The sequence below is a fragment of the Parasteatoda tepidariorum genome, chromosome 4 (assembly GCF_982258835.1).
Source record: "Parasteatoda tepidariorum strain Cologne lab strain chromosome 4, Ptep-v5.0, whole genome shotgun sequence".
Lineage (NCBI taxonomy): Eukaryota > Metazoa > Arthropoda > Arachnida > Araneae > Theridiidae > Parasteatoda > Parasteatoda tepidariorum.
The window spans coordinates 4,550,783-4,567,363 of NC_141758.1; the positions used below are offsets into that span (position 1 = coordinate 4,550,783).

Below are 16,581 nucleotides of genomic sequence, written 5' to 3' on the forward strand. Positions count from 1 at the left end.
AAAGACACTTGGAAAACGCTTGGCAACGATGATTAGCGACACAGTCGCTTTGAAGATAGGCCTGTGATATTTTGTCCGCTCTGCGAGAATGATGATCAGGTTTTGGATCGAAAATTATTTGCTTTTATAGATATTTATAATGTTTAGCCTCATTTTAGCTAGATCAAAGAAATTTTAAGCACTTTTATTTAAATCCGTTTCATATGTTTCGACTCAAGTTCGCTGTTTATCGGTAAGTACCACCTTTGGCGTCAGACGCCGAGATTAAGCGCACTTCGTAAACTCGTATTTCTATAGATTGATCTCAATATTGTTGGTATTAAAGCCATAAAAAAGTTTTCAACTTCTTCTTTATTTTTGCAACCGCCGTTGAACAGCTGATCTAATTTTTGGGTTTACGACAATTCCATAGCCTTGTAATTTTAAAACCAATTTAGAAGACAAGGAAAATCCTGAATGAAGTATTATAATAAATCAGACTTTATTTGGATTTCTAAATGGAACTTGCGTTACATAGAGACCATCAAAACCTCCCCCAGTTAGAATGACGGAAAGGGGAATTTAACCCATGATCCGTCTACCAATGAAAATATTTTGAGGCAGTACTGTGTCCCGGTGTGAGCAGGTTGCCGAATTCGTATAGACCAAGCCTCTGTTGAAATTCGAACCCGGCTCCCCTCACTGGAAGACTAACGCTCTCAGGGGTGAAAGCGAGACGGAAAAGAGGAAAGGCTGGTAGTAAAACCATTTCAGTTATAGCTAGTTTGGGGGAGGAGTTTACTTATTCTTTTTTTAAATTTTTCAACAATATCTACTTTATCTTGGAAAAGAAGCAGTTTTATATATATGCCAGAATTATAAAATAAATCTTGATAGTTACAGATATTTCATTTTTTTCGAAAAAAATGCTGGAATGAAATGTTTTACGAACCAGGTTTTTGTCTTTTCCGTCTTGCTATATAAGGGCTTTCACCCATGAACGCTCTATCCCTTGAGCCACCAGGGCTCCCTCCCTTCTTATGGGTCGATTTCAATTTTGCAATAATAAAAATTGCATCATTTCTCTAAGCTTCTAGTATGATCTTTCAAATTGTGCTATGCAAGCACATTACACAAGCTCAGAGATGCCAACTGCTCCGGAGGCGCAAAAATAATTAAATTAACGGTAAACAACTAGGAAGTAAATTTTGCAAATATTTGACTGCTTTCGCTTGCTTTTCAAACGGTATAGCATGACAAAAGTACTGTAAAGTGGTGAATTATATAAGCCTACGAATTACTTAGAAATAGTGGTGGATAAAAATCTACTAAATTGAATTTATTAAACCAAGGATCACAATTGATAAACTACCACTTTAAAATGCATATTTGCTGTCCGGAGCAAGTTGGCATCTCTGCAAGCTATGCGTTGTGTATTTCAAATGTGCTACAGTTTTGCTATGGAAAATCTTTCGAAACATTTGATTAAAAAAGAAAGTTAATTTGAATAGAGAAAGTAATACAGTTTCCACGTTCAGGAAAATTTTTAAAAGTATTAGCAAAAGGGAAAAAAATTTCGATATTTCAAGAAACTAGTAAATTTCTTATTTGAAGAAAATATATACCAGTGCAAATTTCACCTTGGTAAGAATTTCGTAATTCTAAAATAAAAGCTAAATTTAAGCATTTTTCTTTAGTTTCGAAAAATCTTGGTGACCAATCATTTCTTTTTTTCCAGGTTGTGGGAACCCTGTAATAAAGAAGTAATTCCGAATCCTGTAAATGACTAAACTATTTTTGTTCCTAACTGCAACCACTAATTAAATCTAATGTAATTTCTTATAACCACGAATAATACCTAATAAGTAAAAAAAAAGGTAATTACTGTTAAATTGCCGGAAATCGTTTTTTTCTCTCTATTATTTCTTGTTTCTTATAAGAAAATAATTTTAATCAGCGATTAAGGACTTAAAAATCTATTCTGTGTTTTTCAAATAAAATAATAAGCTTTCACTTCAAAAAATTCTGTTAGCTAAATAAGCCAACTATTTAAATTTTACGTTTTAAGAAGAACGACGAGATAGGTTGAGAAAAATTGTTATTTAATAAACTAAATTATTGAATAAAAAAAGTGGTAAATTAAAAAAAGCAATTACGTTAATACGGTGGGGTAATAGAAGGATAAGCTGTTTCAATTCTTAAATTATTTATCCATTTCCTTACCAATGGTGCTAAAATAAAAAAAAATTCTCAGTAATAAGAATTTTAAAATGGATATTATTATCCTATTACTGTCTTTTACATTTCTATTGTTAGCTCGTTTTAATAAAATTATGGGAACACTTCTATATTTGCTCATTTTTTTCATATTTCTCAAGAAATACTTCAAAAAATCTTTTTATATCTGTAGAAATGTTTGGGTCTCGCGGTGTCTCATACGTGACATTATAGTGAAAAATTTTGTAGAGGATTGAAGGAGCGGAAATGAATGACGAAAGAAAAAAAGCGTTTTTAAACACCTTTTGCGAGAAAATATAAAAATAAGCTTTTAACTTGTATCAATTGGCTATTAAATTTAACAAAATTTAGTAAATATTTTTATTAGAAAACTTTTTTTTTTACTTACGTTTCCTTTTATAACTTTCGAAATATGAATCAGCGATTAACCCGTAATGTCCCGAAATTATAAATTGAAATGATACAAAAAGTGGTTTTATGGAAAAAGTGGTATTGTATATTATCGAAATTAATTGGTTTTTCTACTGTTAGGGCGCCCGATTCTCTTTGCGCTCTTCATTGCCGGTATTGAAAAGGAAATTTTACAGGGTTGTGAAATTGGTATATTTGCAGATGATATTATTATTTGGAGTTCTGGCAGGAACATAGATGCAATTGAATCAGAACTAAATAACTCATTAAAGGGAATACAGCGTTTTGCTGGTCTTCACAAACTCAACTTTAATCCAAAGAAATCGGTAGTGAGTTTCTTTACCACAAACAAACGTCTCTATAATTACCTACCTAAGATTGTTCTAGATGGTCATGTTCTTAAGTATGAAAAATATCCAAAATACTTGGGTTTTACACTTGACCCCGAGATTACCTGCAACAGACATATCGCCAATCAGGTGGAGAGGGCAAGAAAGAGACTTAACATCTTGAAATATATTTCTGGCCGCGACTGGGGAGCAGATGCCAATACCCTAAGGACAACTTACACTTCCTTTATCAGACCAATGCTGGAATATGGATTCCAGATTTTACTGACAGCTTCTGTTGGTAATTTAAAAATGCTTGAAAGGATACAGCTGAGTGCTGCACGGATCATTACAGGCTTACGTAATAGCTGTCCTAATGAGATTGTCCTATACGAGGCTAATCTCCAACCATTGTTTATGAGATGGACTTCTAGCACCGCAAAATATTACAGCAAGCTATACAGCTATGGAGACCAACATCGTACTTCTACCTACTTCATGAATTGGACAGATATCCAGAGATTAAAAAGAGACAGCCCCTTTTGCAGGGCAGGTAAATTGAATCTGCTGTTCCCTGACATAGAACACTGCTCGATAGAACCAAATATAGACCCACTGAAAGACCTTCCGAGGGTTTTCTTTCACGAGGAACTTTTGGCCTCCAGTAGTAAGAAAAATCAGCATCCAGCACTTCTTAGACAGTTGGCACTGGAGACAATCCACAACACCCCAAATGAAGCAGTACATATTTTCACGGATGGAAGTAAATTTGATAATGGCAACACTGCTAGCGGTGTTGTCATAAAAAACCAAGATGACGTTACAAAAATTAAAAGGCGTAACCCAAACCATTGTTCAGTTTTCAGATCAGAACTAATCGACATAAACGCGGCTCTAGAACACATGATTTCCATTGAGAGTACAGAGAATATCTGGATTTTCACGGATATTAATAGCTCAGTTCAATACCTGAGTTATTGGCAAAGCATCAGTGACAGAATTGGCCTGAATATCATCGACAACTTGATGACTTACTCTTATCACAATGATATACATCTTCAGTGGATCCCCTCCCACGTGAACCTTCACTTTAATGATCTGGCCAAAGAACTGGCCAAGGAGGGCTCCAATGATCCCATAGATAGTAGTGGCCTTCTAACATACAATGAAATCTATGCAAAAGTAAAGGCCGACAATAATAGGACTTGGAGGATTCCACCTAGTCGTGAATGGTATCAACAAAATAATCCTGGGGCTGCCCTGGAGCTAAAAGGTGATAGGAAACTACAGACAGCTATCACAAGACTAATCACTGGTCATACCCGCGGACTAACATTTGTTCAGGGTCAAAAGACGTTCCCTTCATGGTCTCATGGACTTGGTCTAGCCTTGTTCTGGGCCAAGAGCAGGGGTGAAAGCGAGACGGAAAAGAGGAAAGGCTGGTAGTAAAACCATTTCAGTTATAGCTAGTTTTGGGGAGGAGTTTACTTATTCTTTTTTCAAATTTTTCAGCAATATCTACTTTACCTTGGGAAAGAAGCAGTTTTATATATATGCCAGAATTATAAAAGAAATCTTGATAGTTACAGATATTTCATTTTTTTTCGAAAAAAATGCTAGAATGAAATGTTTTACTTACCAGGTTTTTCTCTTTTCCGTCTTGCTATATAAGGGCTTTCACCCATGGCCAAGAGGAATAAGTACCACCACCACCACTACCACTGTTAGGGCATTCAAAAAGTCATTGATAGATCAAAAAGTACTTGCTCCTTATAATTCTAGATCTAATCAGAAGTAACTAAATCATTGTGGTATCTGAGAATCTTATAATTCACCCAGATAAATGAAAATACTGAAAAAAGTTTCCCACCACAATGAATGTCTTTGAAAAAAGGAACTGTCCTAAATATATGATGCTGGGCGTTAACCGAATAAGCAATTAAAAGCCTATTTAATGCGTATAAAATAAAAAAAAATAAGCTTTCACTTTTTCGTGTTCATTTCTCACTTCAAAAAATTCTGTTAGCTAAACAAGCCAACTATTTAAATTTTACGCTTCAAGAAGAACGAAAAAGTAGAATGTTAAAAAATTTTAATATAATAAACTAAATTATTGAATAAAAAAAGTGGTGAATAAAAAAAGCAATTACGTTAATACAGTGGAGTAATTGGAGGATAAGATGTTGCAATTCTTAAATTATTTATCCATTTCTTTACCAATGGAGCTAAAATAAAAAAAAATTGTAGTAATAAGAAATTTTAAAATGGATATTATTTTCCTGTTACTGTCTTTTACATTTCTATTGTTAGCTCGTTTTAATAAAATTATGGGAACACTTCTACACTTGCTCATTTTTTTCATATTTCTCAAGAAATACTTAAAAAAACTCTTTATATCTGTAGGAATGTCTGTCTCTAGCGATATCTCATACGTGACATTATAGTGTAAAGTTTTTAGAGGATTGAGGAACCGTAAACAACTTACGAAAATAAAAATTGTGTTTTTTAACACCCCTTAAAAGAACATATAATAATAAGCTTTTAACTTATATCAATTGGTTATTATATTGAAATTATTGGACAAAATTTAGTAAATATTTTTATTGGAAAACAAAATTTTTTTGACCTACGTTTTCTTGTTATAACTTTAGAATTGTTCAATAAAATAAAATAAAACTTTTAGAGGAAATTTCAATTAAAAAAACAACAAAAGCATTTTAAAATTTGAAAATAATTCCTTAAAAATTCCATTCCGCAAGATTTAAGAAATCCTTTATACTGCCCATTCACGGAAAAAATTTTCGCAATTTTATTCTGGATCATATTTGAAAACATATGAAGAAAATTCGATTTAAAAATCTCGGAAATTTAAAAAGTTGCTAGCGATTTTCGAAGTAGTAGTGAAAAGATGAAAATTGTAAAGGGTTTACCACAAATTTTATTTTTTATTGTTAATTAAGATTCATTAAAAATGATTTTGGCATTATATAGTACTATTCCCGAATGAAGTTTAAAACATACTTCATTAGGGAATACTTATTTCATTTCACATATTTCAGAAACATATTTCATTTCACTAGTTTTCTTTCCTTTTGCCATCATAGTTTGTTGTCCGTACCATTGTTGTAGATCACTTGTTATAAAATTTTTAAAATAACATGATTCAAACTAATATTAGTGGATAACCCCTCATCATTAAAAGCTCTATTGAAACATACAAAAGCTCCATAAAAAATTTATAGAATTTTTTTTACTTTTTCACGATATTCAGATTAGACTTTTTTTCATAAGTTACTAAATACAATTCAAGAAAATATTATGAAAAAAAAATTATAAATGTTACCCACGCATAACTAATTTAAACGCACATTTCTGGTCCAATTTTTAACGAATTATTTTCTAATTTTTAATTGATCTTCTGTTAGAAAACATAACTCAAACAAATTAGTTTCTTATAAAAATGTCCACATTTTCTTGAATATTTAAGCTAGGTTTACGAAATTTTGTGCAATTATCTTACGTAATAACAAAAGCAATTTATGCAAGTTATGAGCTATATCTCTCAGTGTTACCTGATTGCTCCACTTTGTTGAAAAGTAATCTCTAGTGGTAACAAAGTTAAGTAATTTTTAGCTTACTATTTTAGTAGTGCAGTTATCTTGATAATTGCAAGCGTTTCCACCAGAAATTATTTTTTTTACAAAGCGGAGCTAGTTCATATCACTGAAAGAAACAGCAATAAGCTTATAACTTCTAGAAATCACTACCTGTTCCATCAATTGCTAACATCACTACCTTTTCCACTATATTTGCGTTGCCCTCTTCCATACCGGATATTAGTGGGTGAACCAATCCTTCTCAAATTTAATAACTTACTTACACTCTTATTAACTAATTAATTTCTCTCTCTCTCTCTGTACATATATATATATATATATATATATATATATATATATATATATATATATATATATATATAAGGGGGAAAAAATATAATAAAAATAACAAAAACCGGGAGAAAAAAAATTCCGAAAAAAAGGACAAAAAATTTTAAATATTTTTTTTAAAAAATCCAGAAAAGAAAAGATATAATCTCTTCATCAGCTCACACGATTATATCTGCTAAAAAGAGTGCTTTTTAATATTGTATCAATATAGCCAAAGTAAAATATATCACTACAATAGTGTGAGGAGCACTCAAAAAATTTTTTAAAAAAATTACAACAAATAAAATAGAACACAGTAAGTAAAAATATCACGTAAAAACATAAAATAAAATATAAAGAAAAAACGGGATAATACATGAGAAGAAATTTGTAAAGCGAGTGGCGAATTCAAATGAACTTACATGAACGGGACATTTTTCAAGAAAGATTTAAAATATATTTGTAACAAGATTGCCAAATTGCAAAAAATGAAAATAAAAGCGCAAATTGAGCTAAAAGCGTAACTAGAGGAGTTTTGTATTAAAGTGCGTTCTTATTGCATTACTAAAGTGCGTTTGATTTGTTAGTTACCAAGCATGGACCGAAAAATGGATGTGCGCAAGGTAATATTATACTGGGTAATTTAAAGAAGTTGACAATATATAATTTTAGAAAATAAATATTTTTTTAAGAAAAAAAATATAAAATAGAAAAGAGAAAGAAACAAGAATTGCCTGTTTTGCACATAATTTCAGCCACGCATTTGCCCGAAATGGATTTGCACATGGAAAAATTATACAAATTAGCAAAGTAAATGTTTAGTAAATATATCAACAAAAATTTTACAGGAATTTTATGAAATTTAGGACTGATAATTAAGTAAGGAAATTGTATATTGCTAATTTTAATTTTTAATCTCTTACATAAAGCTAAAACTTTTTTAATGGAAATATTATCATTTATTTAAATTACTAAGTTTAAAATTCTGTATTTAAAAGTTCAACATAGAATTTTTCACAGAAGATAGCATAATTATTGTTAGCTTTGTCTATGGGAGTAATTACAAAATTTGCTTAATTGATTGAACAATTTCAGAAAAAATTGTTGAATTGTTACTGTTATTTAAATTATCCTTATTATTGAAAACAAAGTTTTTAAAGTAATAATAAACACCCCATTTTCATTCTGTTAGCATACCATTTTCATTCTGTTAGTAAAGAGAATCTATTTGATATCTTTAAACAAAAACTATTGAGATAATTAAGAAAGTAGTTTAAAAATTTTATTGATTGATATATGGTAAAAGGTTCTAAATTTTGTGCCTTTTGTCATTAAATTGCTATGTTCTAAGTTTTCTATAATATTTAAATTACCAGTAATAATATGTTTAAGATGTTTATTAACAAAATCAAAATGTTTCTCTTCCTCACAGTGACATACCCTCCAACTGCTACGGAATTTCCGTAGTTTCAGAAATCTTCTTTTCAGACGGTAGCAAAATTAATGTCTTAATATTTAAAAAAATTAATTTTAGCGTAACTTGTCCACTATTACTTATAAAAGTGCAGGCCATATGGCTAGATTCTTAAGTTCTGATAAAAGTTTTATGAGAGATCCATTTGCTTTTAAAATTTCTACTTTGGTTCGCTACCACTAGAAAGAATTATTTTCAAAATCTTCATAAGTTGGAGGGTATGCAGGGACATTCACAATCGGATATATTAATCCTCCTTAAATTTTTGCTTATATCATTATAATTAAAGATAGTTCTACCAAGAGATTTATTATATTTATATCTTTTAATTATATATATATATATATATATATATATATATATATATATATATATATATATATATGTCTAAGAGGGTAGAAAGGCTCCTTTTACTTCAATTGCATTCCAATCTACCAGAAAGAACCACCCTAAAGATCACAATTCAAGACGAATGGGAAAAAGGCCGCTAACGGCCCCAGGCGCCCAGATAAATATTGGTGATGAAGAGGATAGAAAGGGATGAAGAGAAAGAAGTGGACGGTTGAACATTTATTTATTAGCTGGAAAATCATAGCAGGTAAAAACGCCTCCTTCTCTCAGCCTATCTTCTCTCAGAAAGATCGGGGAAAACTTATATATATATATATATATATATATATATATATATATATATATATATATATATATATATATATATATATATATATATATATATATATATATATATATATATATATATATATATATATACAGCAAAACAGTAACAAAATAACTTTTGCCCTCATTGGGCCAATATTCGGGAATCTTGACTCAGTAAGGGTTTGAAAAGCGCCTTTATTTTTCCGATTTCGGCCCAATATCGAACTTTCCAATTCACCCGATATTTTACAACTAATCTAGGTTCTGTATAGAATTGTCAGATTCATGCGATATTTTGTATCCATTATTTAGCCAATGTAGGTTTTTAATTGGCTAATTTAAGCCCTATATAGACCAGGGCCCATATTAAATAACCTAGACATCCTAATATTGCTCTCTCTCTGTGCATCGTGTTCTTACAAGACCCCTATCGAGCCAGTTTTGAATCTAACTGGGGCCAAACTAATATCTTTGCTGGGATGTCAGAGGTGCTCTGGACACGCCAAAATAATTAAAAAAAACTGTAAATAACTACTGACTGAAATTTGTAAATACTTTAATAATTTTGCTAATTTATTAAAAGTTTCAGCAAGACATAACTAGTCAAGTCCGGTCAGATAATAAAAGGGTAAATATATTAGCCTACGAATTATTTAGAAATAGTGGTGGATAAAAATCTAATAAATGAACTGAAATTATTAAACAAGGAATCACAATTAGTTAACTACCACTCGGTAATATTTATTCGCTGTCAGGAACAAGTTGGCATCTCTGTGCATATATGTAGTGACATCCCTAACCCACTAATTACCAACTTTTTATGTTTTATTTGCTATCTGTTAGTGTTGTCCTTTCCTTCTTAAATCTTTACCCTTATTTTAATTGACATACTAACTATTATTTAAACTAATCAACAAATTTTAGTAAAACAGGCCTAAGCATATCATAATTTACGGAGTTACGGAGATAATTACCTCAGTGGAAAAGAACTCGTTTCTGCCATTATCTCGTGGTATCACTTTTAGGCATAACTATTCTTATCCATTAAATTTTACTATTTAATTCGCTACCAATCTAATTGTTTGTTTTGTTTGTTTGTTTAGAATTATTGGCGCAAAAGCCACTTTTGGCCATACCGCACCTACAACTTGTTTTAAAAGAAACATTATTTCATAAGTTAAAGCTAAATTGATTTGTAAAAACCATCCGACGGAGTTTTGTCCCGTAAATTTTGTGAATAGCTGTAAATACTTGTAAATAATTTTGCGCATTTATTATGTATTTCTCCTTTTCCCTGGGGCTATGTGGCTGCTGTGCACCTGAGAAGCTCGGGGGTAATACCTCGAAGGGAGGCGAGGCAGTCTGCCACAAAACCTCTACTCTCTCTCAAACTTGTTTGTTCAATCTCACTACTTCATTTTAATTTTCTCTCAGTAAAGATACTGAACCCCAACTTTCACCTTTCAGTTGCGCTTCGGCGATTTATTATTTATTTCCACTCAGATGAATTAGTTGGAGCCCCTAGCGGGGCAGATGCTAAGATAACCAACACATATGAGAATGAGAATTTGTAAAAACCAATGTCTCTTAAATAGTTAAAAATGTCATTGTGTGGTTTATCCCCAAATAAAAAAGTCAATATTGGATTACAGCTACCAAAATGGCGTTGTCTCTGTGTTTTAAATTTGTTACACTTGATTAAAATATGTTTAGTAGTGAGCGGTTCCCTACAATGAGAACATTCGGGTGCAGGTTCGTTTAATAGAAGATGTTAATGAGTTATTCGAGAGTGACCGATGCGCAAGCGATTTAATATTACTTCCTGCTTTCGACTTAAGTTTAGACTTTTATAAGATTCTATAGAAGGTTTAATGTCGTGTAATTTATTACTTATTTCATTTTCCCAATCATTTTGCCAGTGTAAATACTGTTTATTGTCAATCGCATTTTTGATATCTGTGTAAGTAAGTGGGTTGTTTGTTATATTGTTAGTTGACTTAGCTACGTAATCTGCTGTTTCATTACCTGAAATGCCAGCATGGCCTGGTACCAGACAGAAGATTATTTCATATTCTTTCAGGAGTAAAGTGGTGTATAAGTTTAAAATATTATTTACAATGGAATGCGAATTTATTTCTTTATTTTGTAAGGCAACGAAGCAACTTTTTGAATCAGAGTATATTAACCATTTTTTAATACTTTGAGAGGAAATATATTGGAGGGCCAGATAAATTGCATGGCATTCAGATGTAAATACGGAGCATTGCGAATGTAATTTTTCAGATATTGTAGAGATAGGGATAACAGCAGCGCTTGCAACATGGTCATGGCTTTTAGAGCCATCTGTAAAAATGGAATTAAAATCTGTATATTGTTCTCGGTGTGCATTAAAAGTTTGTAGGTAAATGTTAGCATCAGTTTGTGCTTTTGTCAAATTGTTAAAAATATCAATAGTTTGGAAGGAAATGGCTTCCCATGGTGGTCTTAATTCATATGCAGGTAAAATACTAAAATCCTCCAGGTTTAGGTCAGATAAAAGCTTTCTTACTCTCAACCCAAAAGTCGGTATTGCAGAGGGTCTGTTGCTAAACAATCTTTCATAAAATGGAGTTGAAACATGAGAAAACATGGGATGTGTATGATGGCTTTTGATATGAAAATAGTATCTCAATGTTAACTTATTCCGCCGCTGAGCAAGAGTTGGTTCATGATATAGAACGTTTAGACTTTTTATGGGCGATGTGCGAAATGCTCCTGTTGCTATGCGTATGCCGGAATTATGGATAGTGTCAAGATATTTAGGACCAGATTTTCTGGTTGATCCAGAGACAACGCAACCATAGTCAAGTTTAGATCGAATGATACATTTGTAAATTTTGAGCATAGCACCTGTATCTGCACCCCAAGAAGAGTTTGTCAAAACTTTAAGTAAATTTAATTTTAGTCCACAGGTTTTTCTTAAGTGTTTAATATGAGATGCAAAAGTGAGTTTAGAGTCCAAGATCATACCAAGAAATTTTGCTTCGCTTAAAACGGGAATACGGAAGTTCTTGAGATATAGTTCAGGATCGGGATGGAGCCCTCGTCGTCAACAAAAGTGTATACTCGCTGTCCATATATATATTTAATATTTATATATTAAATATATAATATATATTTTATAATTTAAATATATATATATATATTTAATTCGCTACCAATCTAATAAAACTTTTGCCGAAAGCTGAGCACATGTCATCCCTGTATCTTTCGGCATTGGGTGTTTAAAAACATTCTTTAATGCTGCTACCTCAAACACCTAAAAGCTTTAAACTTCATTGATATGTGTGAGAAATCGCATAATCTAACCGTTATAAAATAATTCTTTAAATATTTCATTTCTTGGGACATATGAAAGAATGAATTAGTGTAGAAGTGTTTCCATAATTTCCTTTGTCCTAACCCTGTATATATATATATATATATATATATATATATATATATATATATATATATATATATATATATATATATATATATATATATATATATATATATATATATATATATATATATATATATATATATATATATATATATATATATATATATATATATATATATATATATATATATATATATATATATATATATAAATAAATAAATACAAGAAAACACTAAGAAAGTTAAGAAAAACAATAATATTTTTTTTTTTTTTTTTTTTTTTTATTTTATTATCTGTTTTTACATGTTATATTTACTTTTTATGATCTATTTTTATGTAGTTATTTTATAAAAAAATTTTTTTTAGTGCTCCTCACACTATTGTATTAATATATTTTGCTTTGGCTTTATTGATACAATATCAGAAAGCACTCTGTTTTGCATATATAATCGTGTGGGCTGAAGAAAAGATTATATCTTTTTTTTTCCGGCTTTTTTTCCGGTTTTTTAATTAACATTTCACTTTTTTTTTTTTTTTTTTTTTTTTTTTTTTTTTTTTTAAATAAAATGTTTGTTGTTTTTTTTTACTTATTATTTCCCACCCCCTTTTTTTCATATGTCTATAATTTTTCTTTGTTTTATTCTTCATTTTGAACTTATATATATATATATATATATATATATATATATATATATATATATATATATATATATATATATATATATATATATATATATATATATATATATATATATATATATATATATATATATATATATATATATATATATATATATATATATATATGTATATATATGTATATGCTTAGCAAAATAGAAAACCATTAATTAAGTCTAAATTAACTGGAAGAAAGTTTTTTTTAAATTCTTCATTCTCAGATGATGAAAAGCTATTTTTATTAATTAAATTAAAATGTAAATAGAAAATTTAAAACTTTTCAGAACATTTTTAGAAAGAAATTAACTTTTAAAGTTGTGAAAATAAACAGTTTCTTTTTCTTTTCTTTAAAAAAAAGGTTTATTTATTCTTGAAACTGATTACTCATATTTCTTAACAATTTTTTTTAAAACAATTTTGGGTTCACAGAATTGTTCTTCTACGTTTGTATTAAATGTAATTTAATTTACTATGAGAATAGCATTTCATAATTAGCCATACTAAGGGAAAAGCCTTCATAGATATTAATCACCAAATACTATTAATTAAAAATACTTAAATATTATCAAGAGCCATTAAAAAATATAATTTTTAAATTAAAAAAAAATAGAATTAAGGAAGGGCGTCTTTTTTTTGTAATGTGATTAATCAGCTTTAAAAATTAATTTTTGAAACCATAATTTATGCCTGTCATTTTAATTAAAAACAATTTTATGCACTTAAAATTGTTCTACTGAGCATTGTTTTTAAAGTTTTTAGTTAGTTTACTACGAATTTATTTTTATTTTCCAAACAATATTAAATTATATAAAATAAATTCCTTGTATGACTTTATTGTAATTAACTTCTAAAACAATATTCTCTAGATATTATTCAAGAGAAAATTTTCGAAAATTTTACATCACTAATGAAATTTTTTAATGTAGAGAAAAATATTTCCACTCTATTTTTTCTTCCATTAATGGATTTTGTTCAAGACTTATATAAATCTTTTATATATTTATTATTCGATTAACACTGTAGTTGAAATTTTTCTAAACATAACCTCAAAAAAAAGGAAGAAGAAAAGGATTTTCTTTTTCTTTTTACAAAAACGGAAGTACATACAAAACTAGTACAAATCCTATTTAAACTTCAAATTCTCCGTGAAAAATAATTAAATTGATTTATTTCTAAGAAATATTGTTTATTACATTTATATTCCTAACATTACATTCGTAACTAATATTTTTAATTCAATTCAGGATCGTCCCTCATTTTGAGCGAAACAAAATCTCGTGCGAAGAGGAGACAAGATTTTACGGGAGGCAAATATAACAACGAACCTATTTGAGAGGTTTGTTGTTTGGCGTCGAACCTAATTTGTAGGAGTTGTCAGCCTCCTAGAGGGAAAAACCCTTCACTCCCTTGATGTGCCCTTGCTAGTGGAAAGCTAAGGGAAACAAATTTACCCCACCTTCCGTATTTCACTCGCTTCCTGCTTGCTACCTCAATGTGCGGTCGACCTTAGGTGAACAATCGGAGGTTTTCGTAGTTTTCCTCTCCGTGTAACGCAAATTCTGGTTTGTTCCATAAAAGGCGTCCACGAAGGCTGTCTTCTAGATTGAGTTCAAAATGGGAGTTGAACATTCGGAGTTGAACATTCTTAGTCGCACACTCAAAATCGGGTAGGTTGTTCAACAAAAGTTATATCGTGGTTTTCCACTTCATGTAACGCAATTTCTGCTTATTTACATCAAAAAGTGTCCTCGAAGGTTGTCCTCTGGATTGGGTTTAAAACTGCAAGTCTGCGGAGTTAAACACTGGTAGCTGCACACTAAAAATCGGGTAGGCTGTTCAACAACGGTTATAAAAATATGAAAATAAAGTAAATAAATCTAAACTTACATGAAATTAACTTACCTGCAGTTAAATCCTATAAAAATTCGATTAGTTTATTGCTACTAAACTTCAATTATAACACCCTATTCCATTTGAAACTTCGTGGTACCTGCAAATCAAATCAAAAGCAACACTCAAAGAACTAGTAAGTTTTATTGAAACTGAATTTTGAATTTCATTTTAATTTTAGTAGCAGCTGTTCTGCAAAGCAAATGAAAAAAGAATCAAATGTTATTTCAGAACCTAAGAGTTAGAATTTTTTTCAATGTCATTGAAGGAGGAAATGTATTAATGAATGAATAATAAAAAATAAATGAAACGTTGCTCTATTCTTAGCAGCTTCATATCACCTTGAATCTGCAAATTGTTTGGAAGCTGTATGTAGAAACAAAGGAAAAGAAGTGACAGTTGCAGTTTACAAAAAAGTTTAAATATATATAGTAAGAACAAAAGAAAAGGAATGAAATAAATAACGCAATGAAAAATCGTGAAATCCAGTGACACAAATTACCCGCTGAGGTGTTTTAACTTAAAAAGCTATATATTTATGGTTCTAATTGTTTTTCGTTTTTTGATGCTGCATGATTTGTCAGTTTCGGTACATATTCTGTGTTATTTTCATTTCGTTTTGTATGCATTCGAATGTAATCCATTAAAAGCATTGCATTCATGCGAACAGTAAAATACGAAAAGTACTACTACAAAATGTGACATGCTTAAAGGAAATGACAATACTTTTCTATAGAATGCTGAAACAATCTATTAGCGTTTCTAGAAATTATGGCATTTATTAGTTCTTTTAACATTTTCCGTTTGGATATCTCTTCTTTCTGTTCGAAAATTTGTTTTAATTTTTAAGGAATCTTTTTAATGATAACATATTTTCAAAATTTAAAATAGAGTGCCTGATTTAATATTGATAAAAACAGTTCTCCACATTTACTTATTGACATTTTAAGAAGAAAAAAAATTATTGCGATAAGGCTGATTTAGAAGTTCATTTGGTTTGAATCTATAAATAGCGCTGAAAAAAAAATTTGTTTTCAAACATTTATTTTTTCCAAGAAAAGGAAACGTTATTTTCAAAGGACAACACTAGTAAAAAAGGATTAATTGTCGAGAAATATTTAAAAACATAATCTCAATTTTATTAATTTTGTTAGCACTTATTTAAATTACGGCCTGATTTGCAAGTTTTATATAATTGTACAAATAGGTTACGTAAAGTAGTGATCAAAATCATTCTAAAACGAATTTAATTTATCAAAAGCAAAAATGCAAATCGCAAAACTTACTACCATTATAAATATATAAAAGTTAAACTCATATTTAAAGATATTTCTAAATGCGGAGTCCTTCCAACTCATGTCTAATTCTACTAAGGACTTTTATCTAAGTTTCATCATCTTTGAACTTTTTTGACACATGTCTTCTAGCGTATGACACAACAGATTCGACAAGTCGCTTAGTGGCGCCTCGCGTCAAATACCGAGCTATCAACCATCTACAGCAACTGCCGAGTTGGCATGAGAAACTAAAAATGTAAACTATCGTCGAAACTTAAACCATGTTTATTTACCC

The 16,581-nt window shown here is 29.9% G+C and overlaps 2 protein-coding genes across 2 annotated transcripts in view; one reads left to right on the forward strand and one right to left on the reverse strand.

Moving 5' to 3' along the window:
* Nucleotides 1-15,226, reverse strand: part of LOC107446766 (putative inorganic phosphate cotransporter) — a 52,352-nt gene extending 37,126 nt beyond the window's left edge. The window contains exon 1 of the mRNA XM_021145281.4: nt 15,022-15,226. The gene's annotated coding sequence lies outside the window, so the exon portion shown is untranslated. The remainder of the gene's footprint in view (nt 1-15,021) is intronic.
* LOC107446765 (uncharacterized) lies at nt 2,630-5,401 on the forward strand. Its single transcript, XM_087160438.1, has 3 exons — nt 2,630-2,648; nt 2,749-4,338; nt 5,361-5,401. The coding sequence occupies exons 1-3, from the start codon at nt 2,630-2,632 to the stop codon at nt 5,399-5,401; spliced, it is 1,650 nt and encodes a 549-aa protein (XP_087016564.1).
* Nucleotides 15,227-16,581: the final 1,355 nt, after the last annotated feature.

Excerpts from the sequence above, each read along its gene's own strand:
- LOC107446765 (XM_087160438.1), top strand. Across the intron at positions 4,339-5,360 it reads TTCATGGTCTCATGGACTTG|GAATGTCTGTCTCTAGCGAT; the intron begins GTCTAGCCTTGT and ends TTATATCTGTAG.